This window comes from Anopheles cruzii, chromosome 2 (assembly GCF_943734635.1).
Source record: "Anopheles cruzii chromosome 2, idAnoCruzAS_RS32_06, whole genome shotgun sequence".
Classification (NCBI taxonomy): domain Eukaryota; kingdom Metazoa; phylum Arthropoda; class Insecta; order Diptera; family Culicidae; genus Anopheles; species Anopheles cruzii.
In genome coordinates this window covers 8,467,938-8,479,742 of record NC_069144.1, presented here as the reverse complement: position 1 = coordinate 8,479,742, position 11,805 = coordinate 8,467,938, and the positions used below count along the sequence as shown (strand labels likewise).

The window sequence follows — 11,805 nt, the reverse complement described above, 5'->3', positions numbered from 1 at the left end:
TTACCTCCTCGCTCGCGCGGGTTCCGATGCGTCACGCGTGACAGTTTCGAACGCCGCTCCGTTATCTAATCAGCCGCGTACCTAAGCACCGGTGACGACGGAATGAGGACACCGGCAACGGGGGGGGGGGGGGCCGGGGAGCTTTGTTTACATCATTATTGAATTATTTGCCTATCGCGCTTATCGCTTCTTCTAACCACACGTTTGGCGGCCGCCGGCCACATGCGTGACGGCCAGCGGCCGTCGAAACGTCACTCGAAAGGTGCATTTCACTCCACACAGGCGCACACACGGCGTTTGTTTACAAACGGTTCCGATGCAGACGAGGGCTTGTACTTCGGGCGGGTGTGTTAAATATAGCACCACCACCCAATCCAGGCGCGTGGTACGCGCTGCGTATTGCACCTTTCCGAGAAACGGGAAAACCCAGAACTGCACTCGATGGTGTTCTCCAGCGAGATTTTTCGAACGGGGAAACACCCGGTGCAATGGCATGGGAGCTCGTCTAAAATAAAATTTACTTAGTTCACTTTTAGTATTTAAGATAAGCACTTACCGTCGGTAACAACTGGCCGTGGTCCAGCTTCTAATGGCACAGAGCTGCGATATAATGTGTGTTCGCACAGAAACATTGCCATGGAGACATCGCAGAAAGGCTACTACGTAGCTTTAGGTTTCTGTGACCGATTCACGACGTAAGAAGACGTGTTTAGTTGCGGTCAATGGGCAATAATTGGGCATTCACGCACTATGTGACTCTGACTACCTTTTTCACTATTTCGACCCCGGGGCGTTCGGGAAGGGTTTCACGATTCACACACGGCACAGCAGGCGTCGAAACGGTTGCACCACGGTTTTTATGTCACTCTGGCTGCATCGTAGACGAATCGTAGACGAATCGTAGTACTAAACACGGTAATCCGCGGAGTCACAGAACTTTGCCGTAATATTTATTTATATTGTTAAATAAAACGGCGCATTCACTCGCGCACCCACACCCAGGGCTGCGGCCGGAAAGAGACGGTAAAGCAATGGTGGCCGCGCTGTGCACAGTGCAGTGTGTGCTTTGACATTTGGTTTTGTTGTTACGCTGCGAATCTCGACGGCGACTGCGATGGGATTTTTTTCACCAGAACCACTCGGAACACTCGGAACAGGCAGGGAGGGTTTGTGGGCAAAGAAAAAGTGACCAAGAAAACATGCACCGCGAAACCCATTCACAACACTGGACGAAACACACGAACTGGTTGGTTGGAGCGAGAGCAAGGGGTTCACAAAATTTGATTACGCTTTCCCGCGGATACCGGATGTGGAGACGACGACACAAATGCGGGTTGAAAAGATGGGACGCGAGATGCGCTCCGGACACTTTGGTTCACTGGACACAGGGTTTGTGATGTTTTTCGTTCGCGTTTGACAATAAACTGTTTGACTTTTCGATTGAAACAGTTAGATGGGAAAGTTACCAGTAACGCTGAAAGTAACGGGTTGTCCCTTGGTCGAACGTTGGTGCGAGCAGGATGACGATAGGTGGCCGGAGTTGGTGAACGCTTCTTACGCCCGTACGCTTTTACCGGGCGATCTCTCGCTCTCGCTCACACGAGGAATGCCATTCTCGTCAAATGTCAAAAATACCAAAGTAACGCCTCGTAACGCTTCGTAACGCCACCGTCGATTTAAACCAATTCTCTGTCAGTACGGTACGATTTTCGGCTTTGAAAATATTGTAACACGCCGTGTTAGAAAATGTTACATTAAAACTCTTTATTGCATGATTTAACTGGCAGAGAAAAGGCGCACGCGATTATACGCATGCGATTGGCTGGTTTCTAACTCTATAAGGCACGGGGAATATTGTTGTAATTATTACGCTAGTAGATCCGTTCTTTAAGATTCTTTGGATATTTGTGCTCTATCATTGGTGCCGCTTGCCGCGCCATAGGAACAAACTATAGCTCGCTGCGACGATTGACTTCGCTCTTACCGAGTCCCGATTCCGTCACCAGCAGGTTGGGCGCATTCGGAAGCTGTTCCTTGTCACCTTTCTTCGGCTCAGCTGCTTTGCCATCGCGGACCGTTTCATTTGTGGCGACCACAGTACCACCACCCTTTCCGGCAGCCGCCGGCAGGCTACCGGTGATGCGAGCGGAATCTTCCGTGTCGGAAATGTATCCCTCGTCGCCGGTGTAGTGTGTGGGGTACAGTAACAGCGGAGCCGCACTCCACGCATTCAACGTCCGATCGTGAAAGTGTTCGGCCCAACTATCGTTCGGATGGTTATCGAACATAATTGGGATGTACTCGTCGACGGGCACTAGTTTTTCGAGAGGTTTCTCCCGCAGCAGCTTTTTGGCGCCTTCCAAGGTAATGACGTACCCCAGCGTCCAGTAGGAATATCCCGCCTTTACGAGATACTCCGAACCGTCGATCCACTTTTCGTCCTCCTCCTGCAAACGCTTTCGGCCGAAGTAAATCAAATCCCAACCTCCGATCCGGCGGGCATCCTGTAGTACACGATAGGCGCGCCGGCGGAAGAACGGCTCAAATCGAATGTCATCCTCTAGGACGAGCACTTCTTTCTGCTCCAAGCGAACCATTTCTTCCCAAATGTAGTAATGGCTTAGAAAGCAGCCAATTTCTCCCATCGTCATCGGGCTGTAACGAGAGCGGTAGCATTATTTACCAATAAATTCAACTGACTGACGGTCTTCATACCGTTTGTGGAATGGATCCGCATAACCGGGTAGGAAACGGATGCCCATTTGTTGTAGCTTTTCGTCGGTCAACTGCTTCCCATCGACAGCCGGAAAGTGGTCCACCTGCAGCCCGAGGAGATCGAAGTGTTTCAGCATGTTCGTCCTTCGCTCCACTCGCCGCTCGAGGTTTATCATGATGATTCGCGAAAGTGAAAGTTTGTCCCTAACCATGCAAAAAAGATAAATTTCTTAAATATCTGGAACCACATTCATTATCCGTTGTTCATTACTTCGAAACGACTGGAACATATTTCTGTAAGTCATCCTTCAGCTTCACTTCACCGTACTCGCTCACGATGTACCCCAGGACGTTCGTGAGCTGCTCCCAGTCCTTGCCGGGAATCGTTTCACCGGCCTCCAGCGGAACCATAATGTAGCCATACTGTACCGCATTGCAAATCCGCATCGGAATCCCGGAGTAGTTGGCCGACATCGCGAAAATGATAATATCATCCATCGGCCCGTGGTACCGATCGGATGGTAAATTACGGCGTTCGAACGTTAGCTGATGCGTCTGAGCAACATTTAAATCGATCAGCACCGCACTATGCACCATCGGTACCGGCCACTGACCCGTTAGCTCGTAGTTAAGGATCTTCTTGTAGTCCTCCGTCCGCTGGTAGTAATAGTCCGCGGTCATGCCACACCAAAAGTTCGAGTAAAGCGCATCGGATACGAGCATCGGTGCGACGATGGGCATCTTGAGGTCAACCAGCGCTTGCAGCGTTTTCGTATTCGTCAAGAACACGTCCGCATCCAGGAACTGGCATGCGTTAAACAAAAGCGATTATTTAGAAGCAACGAATGCCGACCCACAAACAACTTACAAAAATATAATCGGCCCATATCCTGCGTCCCGTTTGCAGTGCTTCCTCCTTCAACCGAATGACATCCGCAAAACGATCCTCGTTCCAGTGGGTGTAGGATTTTTCGCTCTCCCGCTTGCCGCCCTCACTGCGATACTTAAAGTCCACGCTGTGGTACAAGGAGCTGCATCGCTTCAGCCACGTTTTCGTGATGTCAATGCTGCGATCTTCATTGTGATCCGATCGTATCCTGGAACCAGCAGAGTGTTTTAGGAACCACTAGGTGTTAATGCGACATTTATGATTCTTACCACAGCGATACACGATCCTTTGGGTAGTCTAAATCTTCCAGGTAGGAGAAAAAGTACGGCAGCGTATGTTCCTTGTTGCGCACCAGAACCGCAATCATCACGGTTGGCAGCTTTACCGTCAGCTCAACATTATCACAACGGAGGCTGGCGATGAATAGTGTCGCGATCACCAGCAGCGTACAGATCAACGATCGGAAACAATATCGCAGGGTAGAACACATTGTGGAACAACACAACTAAACTGGGGACCAAGTCCTAACAAAAATGTCCCCCGAAACCCGAAACCATTCACTTCGCTTCACTTTCCGTATGACGCAGCATCACTCTGGCGACGGTGCGTTGTGACGTTGGCACACGCAACGGAATCGGATCGGGAGGCCAGCTCCGCCGAATGGAAGCAATTAGAATCACAGCATTTCTCGATGTACAGCACATACGCAAATGTCAAACGACGCGTAATCGCACTGCTTCTTGCGGTGTTTGTGTAGTCTTCTTTCGTTCCTTCGCCTCTCGCGCTGCCAGCTGTTTTGTTTATGTTTTGCTTCCGGTCTACGAGTTCAGCATACAAATGGGAACATTTGCTTTAATGCCAACGTGAGATATACACAAAGGGAAATGTCGATAAGAATAACTTTGAATGCAATGGTAATGGTGTGCTTAGAGACGGGGCATTCAATTCGGGAGACACAAAAAGGTAGACCACGTATACAAGATAATAAAAGAAGTATCACACAATAGATTTATTTCTCGCTAATATAGAAATAATAACTTATCCACCTACATACACTAAAAGTAGCTTATATCTTTTGGTTGGTAATACGGAGTTTCACTTCATTCTTTTAAACCTATCGCTCAATTCCGTCACTAGGAAATGAAGAATTAGTTTCAATCGATTCCTCTGTTTAGAGTACATTTGCAGGGCGTATGTTCGTGAATACTGGACGTTGTGCGGGCGCACCTAAAACTGCGGTAAGCAAACCTTTTCGGCAAACAGCTCTGAAACCACCGTGATCCAGAGGGAAAGGACGAAGAGGATGTAGGAGATTCCGACCTGGTGCGAGTGGGGCAGATGGTACGGTTGGCCACCGATTTCGTCGACATGAAATCCGAGCGGAAATATGACCGCCGCTAGACAAAACAGCACCACTGGAGCAAAAAACGAGAGAAGGTCAGTTACAGTACTGGTCCGGCAAGTGATCGGAAAATCTGTGTGTGTGCTTACTGGCAGTAAAGCCAACCCAACGTGCGTACGGGATTACGTTCCGGTCCCAATTGCTCAGAATCAGCAGAATGATGGTTGTTGTGATGCAGATGCAACCCACAAAGATACTTATCAGCGCGATGAGCCACTCGGGTTGCAGTTCCGGTGTGAAGCATACTTGGGGCCGATTGTACAGCGTCATGCACGTCCACATCAATCCCAGTCGCGTTTCTCCTACAATCGAAGCACGGTGCTTTGCCGATCAGCACACGCTAAGCGGAATTTTGCAACAATCAATCCTTACCTCCTACGCTGGTCACAATCCAATCCGGCATTGCGAGACTCACTACGGCGCACACATCGGCCGCCACAAACAGGGCAGCACTGATTGTAGTGAGTTTATCCATATCGACGACGATCGGATGTGATTTAATTGGTACAACACTTGGGGAAGTCGTTAAGGAAGCATCTTTCCGAATAATGTTTAACCTCTTTCCGCTACGCGAAGGGAGGATGTTGTGTTTATGTTTACATTCCTCTCTGTTGAGCTGTCAAAATCTCGCAAAAAAGCACAAATTCTAACTGTTGTAGCGTTCTGCCATTCGGTTCAATAGAATTGAGCCGAAAAGATAATACAAAAACCTTTGTTTTTTTAGTATTTTTACTACAAATATTTCAAAATTACAAAACACAAACCAAATACACCACTAAACCAATCAATCCAGAGCTATAATTCTATCGGTCCAGTGGCCCGTTCGGCGCCCTTGCGCAAAACCCTAAACAAACTGTCAATCGTCCATCGGAATTTTCTGCCCCCATCTCACGGACGCTGCGGAATGGCCGGAACGTTTACACTCCGCGTACGTCCGTGATAAATCCTTTTTTGGGATTGAAAATGGCCTATTGGCCGATCCGGCAGCCATTCGACAATCGATTTTAAGTTTCGTTCCTCCCGCAAATAGACAGTGGTGCTCTCTTTCTGCTTAGGGTGGCTAGTGTTCTCTTGTTTTAGTGATTTTTCACCTCAGCGAACCCCTTCATCGCCACCGTAATCGTCAGTCAGGTTCGTCGGCAATCGATCATCAGCATCAGAATCATGAGCGATCAGGATGATCCACTATTGGGCCAACCGCAAACGACGCCTCGCAGTTCGCTCGGCTCGGGCGCACTATCGTACAGCAACTCCTCTATCTCACCGTCGACGAGTTCGAGCGGTTCGCAAGGATCAGCCAAATCGGCCGTCAGCGAGTGCCTTGGAGCGTGGCTTAACTATTTGCAGATTATGAACAACCTGTGTGCGGCCGGTTACCGTTTGGCGCAAACCATAGCGGCGCTCGAACCGTGGGCCTACTTTGATCAGCAGTCGGCCGCTAGTCAATATACTCCGCTGATCGGCGGTGGTGCTACCGGAATGCTGCCCACCGGAAGCACCGGGAGCGGGTCGCAGCAGCAGCTTCCGTTCGCTAGTCAGGGCATTCCCTCGCACATGGCGTTCCAGTTCATAACGGCCTGGGACGAGTTGGCCCGTGCCTCCGTGATGGCTACGAGCACCGTAAAATCGCACATTGTAAGCGTGCTGCAGGACTTTAAAACCCAACCCCTGGCCACGGTGGAGCAGGAAAGCGAACTACTACATATCAAGGAGTACAATCAAACGATCCTGCAGGACAACGCCCAGACGATGATCAACCTGCAGCACCAGTTTTGTGTTGCATCGTGCGACGCGTTCGCGCAGCTCATGTGCTGCTACCAGTGCCAAACGCAGGTGGGCTTTCCGCACGACCCCGAGTGTCCGATGGTACAGCACCCGATGTCGATCGCACGAACCGGCAGCGATCAGCAGCGCTCCCAAACGCCATCGCCCCACTTCGGTCCCAAGATGGGAACGGCGGAAAGTGCACGGCTGTACGATCGAACCGGATCCACCTCGACGCAGGGATCGTCTTCCGATCACGGCACAACGGCCTACGAGCAGACGCGTGGCCCATCGCCGCACGATATTCGTGGGCCGAGCCCGATCCAGGGCTATCTGGACAACATCCGTGGTCCGCTGCCTAATCCGGGCCACCTGTCGGGGATGAAAGCACCGTTTTACCGGGGTTCGCGATCACCGCTCAACTTTCCCCTGTTCACGCTCAACGGACAGCGGCGCTGGTCGGAAGCGGCCGCTGGTGAAGTTAACTCGGAGGCGGCCCTCGATCCTGAGAGCCAGATGCGACGCTGGTCGATGCCATGGGAAGCCAAGGCCGACAAAACGACCGTTCACTGGAATCAGACTCGGCTGATGCCCATCTCAAAGCTGGCAGTCCCACCGGGGGCGGGCGTGGTCGGTGGTGGCTCCAAGTCGTCGCACGGTGACCGTAGCCAGAGCACAACACCGGAATCGACCTGGCACTCGTCGATCACAAGCCAGGACGGGTTGGTGGAAGCGATCCAGTTGCTCTCCTGTCGACCGATTCACCGACTGCAAGCACCGACAACCATTGGGCCACCGTTCGTCGAAGAGCCATCCGGAATGGTGAGCAAAGTGTGATGATTTTGGTGCTTCACTCACTTACTTCAACCTTTTCTTTACCCTTTTTACGGTAGCAACATCAAATGGAACCTCAGCATCACAGTGTTACGGGCAATCCGTCCGGTCTGTATGGAATCTGGACGCAGCAAAATCCTCCCAGTGCCATCCTGCGCCAGCAATCGATCCAAGATCGTATGGTGCCGCCACCTTCGATGAACTACATTCGCGAGCAGGACCCGTCGATCGACGAGCAGGCGCCACCGTAGAGGCCGCGGTCCCATTGGCCATTATCATCTCATAGCTGTAGATAGAGGTCTCATCTGAACCAAAGCATACCAAACACGAACGTAGCATAGCAACTCTGCACCCGATATTAGGGGAAGGCCATTTTGGAACCGATTTTATGATACAGCAACAATGATATTTCATCCCATGCTCAGTCTACAACATAGTGTCGTTAGGGTTTAAACGTTTCGCTAGGAAATACGCTCTCGCTGTTTAGGCATTGGCTTTTAGTTTAGTGTCATGTTCCCCACTTGGCCCAAGCGGGCCGTTTGAATGTAAAGCAAGGAAATTCCATTTTACAAAAACAAAAACATTAAATGTTAGGTGTCCATAAGGTGAATCTCTGTTCGTATTGAGTTCCAAACGAAACCTTGAATATCCTTGCTCAATGCTCATCTGTTGCACGAACCGTTATTAGTGTCGTATTTGATGTGTAGGACAGGCACCGACTGGCGCGCCAAACAAAAACTACGTTGTTTTTTTTCCTAAGATAAAGTGTTTATTGATATTTCGATGGAACAATTTGAATGTAATCCAGATCCCGCCGCCGCATCTTCTTCGGGCATACTGTTACTTAATAAAATAAAAGAAAACCCCCGTTGGCTGTCTCACGTAAAAACACTATCTACGCATCAATTCTCCAATGGCCGAAAAGGATCCGCACGTACCTACTGGACACCTCCTCGTGGTGGTTCCTGGATAGTACTTGGCCAGTACAAACTAAGATCTAGCTGACTAAGAGCTGGCGCCTTAACGCGGCTGAGCTCAACACCACGTTCAGAAGCCTACTAATACCTGTTGAGCTTTAAGAGGACCATCCATGATGGTGCGGCCTTGTGGGGAGTACCAACACGACCGGATCAAGTTTGGTGCACGTTTAGTAAATGCGCCTAGCCAGACCTTCACTTCCGATGCCTATGGTGGTCAGGTATCGGCAAACTGTTGTATCCGCGACGACTTGGACTCGCTACTCGTAATGAAGGAAGTCTCCAGGAGGACTTGCCTGAAGAATGTCGTGCCGGCGTGGGTGGCCAACCACTTTTCAGATACCAAAGAGGGAACAGCTTCAACCAAGCTGCAACGCTGGACGTCGTAACGGTTGAAGCGGTCGATTGTCGATTGAAGGAAGGTTGCTGAGGTTGCTGCCATGGACGGGTAGCAGCCGAGGCTGAAGCGATCGGCATCGGCGGGATCGGCCGTAATAGACGGCAGAGAGGTCCGTGCAAGCGAATACCAACTAACAGACGAAAACCTCGGAAATTAGTAGAAGGCTCGAATGATTGCGGATGGCGTGTTGACTGGTACGACCTACAAGGCCAATAAGCTGACGATCGCTTAGCTGAAGTCGGTATTTGTAATTCGCCGGAATAACGAAAACTAACACACGGATAGCGAGTCACCGTTCTTCTTTTCTGTCGTGTGTTCTATCATAATTTCAATTTGTCGTAATAATGCAGAACTAACGCCTCACGTGGTTTTCTAGTCCCATTCTGGGATCTGGTAATTCTAATGATGTTTCCAGCCCAACGATGAAGGGCCTTTCTCCCGTGCGATAGAGACTTAAGTATTTTAAAAATACAAACGTAAACGTAATATTCCTAGGGCAAAAAAAGGCCCGGAAATGAAATGATTCAAAATTCCTCTCTAACGTTTACGACGGCACCGGAAGCGTCGACAGTTCCGTCTTTAGCTTATCGTACAGCTCTTGATAGTCGGGATGTTCGCGGATCATCATCGCCACCGTGCCACGCTTCACTCCCATCGCCTTGCCGAGGTCTTTCCGGCTCGGTGTGTAGCAGTAGGGAATACTCTTCTCCTCGCATACGGCCGGCAGGTGGCACATGATTTCGACCGGCGTTACATCCGCCGCAAAGATAACCAATCTGCAAGTGGTCAAGGAAACTCATCAGTACAGTGACTCGTGAAACCTCCGTTGGACAGTTCTTACCCCGTTTCTCCCTTGCGAAGGTGAACCTGAACGTCCTTCAGCCCGTTACGGAGGAACTTTTTCTGTTTCGATGCTGGAAACCAACGGACCGGTGGGTTAGTTGTCCCGCTTGCGCGCCCCCCTAATCCGCTTACCTTTCTCGATGAGTTTGTGAATTTTTTTGGTTAGCTTCTTCGACGCCATCGGTTGGGAGATCGCGTTCGCGTTCCGCAGCTTATCTTCGTAATTGTCCTCCTCCTTCACCGAAACGTCCATCGCTTCGCCTTCTTCCACTTTCTCTACCTTTATCTTTCCCATTTCTTACTGAGTTTGTGCAGTAATTTCACCAAAAACCGATTCCAACCGGCAAATGGTTGGAGGCACGTGTTTGCCGATATGGCGCTTGTGGTTTGAAAGGGGTATCAACCAAAATAAATATGGCGATCTGACAGACTGGCTCGCATCGCGTCATGTTGGCAGCTCTGACAGTCGTGCCATTTGTAAGGTTCTGCTACAATAGTTTAAATTACGATTTCATTGATTGTACCGCCGATAGATATTTTTGTTTAAAAACTGTGAATATATCACATTCCGCGTTTAAGCGACGGGTTCCCACTAACCACCGTAAACACGTGTCATGAAAGTCATGAAAACGTGAGCGAAACCTAACCCATTTAGCACGTAAGGGTTAGTTTACCGCAAATGTCACCTTCTCAGTGCTGCTGAAGTTTTCGTCTTGTTTTTGCACCAAAAAAGCACATCGCACAGGTAGACTTTGGGCAGAGAAGAAAAAGAGAAAAACTTCGTCAACATCGACCAGCGATAAAGAAAACAGATGTGAAACCCCGATCAAATGAGTGGGGCGCGGTATAGTGGTAATGAAAAACATAAAACAAACACCCAACCTGCAACGTTTGCAAAGGGACACGGTGCGTAGTTCGAATATGGGCACGGAAGTGCCGAGGGCTGTGTTTGTGTTGTGAGTGCGCAACGATTGGAGGAAGAAAACCGAGCAGAAAAAAAATCCCTTTCTCACGATGCGACGTAACTGGGCAAATTAGTGATAAGGATACGTTTATTGCGCGGCACCTTCGCGGTCTATTGTCCTCCGGAAGATAAGTCGGGCGCATTAAATAAACACAAAAAATCCCGAACGAAAGAGCAACAAAAGTAGCAGAGTGCGGAAACAGTTTTCGCGCCCGCAGGAAGGGAGGTGAAAGTTGGCTCCAGCTCGGGACCGCTTTTTTTCGCTGGACGAGTTCGCGGAATGGCACCGCGGAATGGGCTGCCTTATTCAACTCTCCGTCCGGCGGCGAATGTCGTCGTGGGAAAAGTCGCTGGCGTAGCGACGAACTGAGGGCCATAGAAGGCTCGGCGACGACGGCACACGCTGGTGACCATGGTGAAGTGGAAACTTTGGACAAATATCTAATAGCGTCCGGAGAACGGTGAAATCGTGTGCGGAAAGTGTTGAACGACTTGTGCACTAAAAGGTTATCCGGTTCGGACGAACCGTCCTCCGGCCCGTGGAGAAAGATGAGAATCCGCCTCACGCCACGAACAGCAACAACAACGCCGTTCGTCGATGGGGTGTTGCCGTGGGTGCTGCTCTTCTTTCTCACCGCCGCCAGCCTGGTGTCGCCTAGCAACACACCGTCGTCGCATTACGATGGCGACAGGATCGGCAATAGCACCGGTGATACTTTAGGTTACAATAATTACACCCGGCCTGCCCTCGGTAGCGATGGGCCGGGAAACGATTCTACGGTCACCGGCCGACCGGCCGGTAAACCTTGCTGTGATAGTGTTAACGGTACCGCGCAGAGAGGAAACAGTTCCCGGACACACCGAGTCTTGATTGAGTTTTCCAGCAACATCGTGCAGAACGAGTACATAGTGCAGTTCAATGGCTACTACAATCAGCGCGAGCGACAGAAACTTATTCAAACCGCTCTGAACGGTTCCAAGGTACCGGAGGGATCCGATAAACTAACATTCCCCTTG

General features: G+C 50.2%; 4 protein-coding genes across 5 annotated transcripts; 1 reads left to right on the top strand and 3 right to left on the bottom strand.

The window, feature by feature from the left end:
* Positions 1-1,778: 1,778 nt before the first annotated feature.
* On the bottom strand, positions 1,779-4,240 carry LOC128278097 (glycosyltransferase 25 family member). Of its 2 annotated transcripts, XM_053016760.1 has the most exons (6): positions 3,874-4,240; positions 3,584-3,812; positions 2,987-3,519; positions 2,716-2,919; positions 2,135-2,655; positions 1,779-2,056 (listed from the first exon to the last, which is right to left on the bottom strand). In XM_053016760.1, the coding sequence occupies exons 1-6, from the start codon at positions 4,092-4,094 to the stop codon at positions 1,950-1,952; spliced, it is 1,815 nt and encodes a 604-aa protein (XP_052872720.1). In that variant the 5' UTR covers positions 4,095-4,240; the 3' UTR covers positions 1,779-1,949. The 2 variants fall into 2 exon arrangements, with proteins under 2 accessions (XP_052872720.1, XP_052872719.1); XM_053016759.1 differs by having other exon boundaries at positions 1,779-2,655.
* Positions 4,241-4,579: 339 nt separating this feature from the next.
* LOC128267735 (uncharacterized protein C16orf52 homolog A) lies at positions 4,580-5,580 on the bottom strand. Its single transcript, XM_053004634.1, has 3 exons — positions 5,379-5,580; positions 5,096-5,308; positions 4,580-5,019 (listed from the first exon to the last, which is right to left on the bottom strand). The coding sequence occupies exons 1-3, from the start codon at positions 5,479-5,481 to the stop codon at positions 4,832-4,834; spliced, it is 504 nt and encodes a 167-aa protein (XP_052860594.1). The 5' UTR covers positions 5,482-5,580; the 3' UTR covers positions 4,580-4,831.
* Positions 5,581-6,145: 565 nt separating this feature from the next.
* On the top strand, positions 6,146-8,486 carry LOC128269432 (uncharacterized). Its single transcript, XM_053006890.1, has 2 exons — positions 6,146-7,592; positions 7,664-8,486. The coding sequence occupies exons 1-2, from the start codon at positions 6,171-6,173 to the stop codon at positions 7,853-7,855; spliced, it is 1,614 nt and encodes a 537-aa protein (XP_052862850.1). The 5' UTR covers positions 6,146-6,170; the 3' UTR covers positions 7,856-8,486.
* An 858-nt stretch (positions 8,487-9,344) lies between these two features.
* LOC128269433 (H/ACA ribonucleoprotein complex subunit 2-like protein) lies at positions 9,345-10,198 on the bottom strand. Its single transcript, XM_053006892.1, has 3 exons — positions 9,957-10,198; positions 9,823-9,895; positions 9,345-9,757 (listed from the first exon to the last, which is right to left on the bottom strand). Exons 1-3 carry the CDS (start codon positions 10,117-10,119, stop codon positions 9,526-9,528), a joined length of 468 nt encoding a protein of 155 aa, XP_052862852.1. The 5' UTR covers positions 10,120-10,198; the 3' UTR covers positions 9,345-9,525.
* Between the last annotated feature and the right edge of the window lie 1,607 nt (positions 10,199-11,805).

Coding starts and splice junctions, on each gene's coding strand:
- LOC128278097 (XM_053016759.1), bottom strand. CDS start 4,094: ATGTGTTCTACCCTGCGATATTGTTTCCGATCGTTGATCTGTACGCTG. Junction 3,520..3,583: donor TATGGGCCGATTATATTTTT/GTAAGTTGTTTG, acceptor AACGCATGCCAG/TTCCTGGATGCGGACGTGTT. Junction 2,920..2,986: donor TATGTTCCAGTCGTTTCGAA/GTAATGAACAAC, acceptor TTGCATGGTTAG/GGACAAACTTTCACTTTCGC.
- LOC128267735 (XM_053004634.1), bottom strand. CDS start 5,481: ATGGATAAACTCACTACAATCAGTGCTGCCCTGTTTGTGGCGGCCGAT. Junction 5,309..5,378: donor GATTGTGACCAGCGTAGGAG/GTAAGGATTGAT, acceptor CTTCGATTGTAG/GAGAAACGCGACTGGGATTG. Junction 5,020..5,095: donor TTGGGTTGGCTTTACTGCCA/GTAAGCACACAC, acceptor TTTTTGCTCCAG/TGGTGCTGTTTTGTCTAGCG.
- LOC128269432 (XM_053006890.1), top strand. CDS start 6,171: ATGAGCGATCAGGATGATCCACTATTGGGCCAACCGCAAACGACGCCT. Junction 7,593..7,663: donor TCGAAGAGCCATCCGGAATG/GTGAGCAAAGTG, acceptor TTTTTACGGTAG/CAACATCAAATGGAACCTCA.
- LOC128269433 (XM_053006892.1), bottom strand. CDS start 10,119: ATGGGAAAGATAAAGGTAGAGAAAGTGGAAGAAGGCGAAGCGATGGAC. Junction 9,896..9,956: donor TCACAAACTCATCGAGAAAG/GTAAGCGGATTA, acceptor GTTGGTTTCCAG/CATCGAAACAGAAAAAGTTC. Junction 9,758..9,822: donor CTTCGCAAGGGAGAAACGGG/GTAAGAACTGTC, acceptor GACCACTTGCAG/ATTGGTTATCTTTGCGGCGG.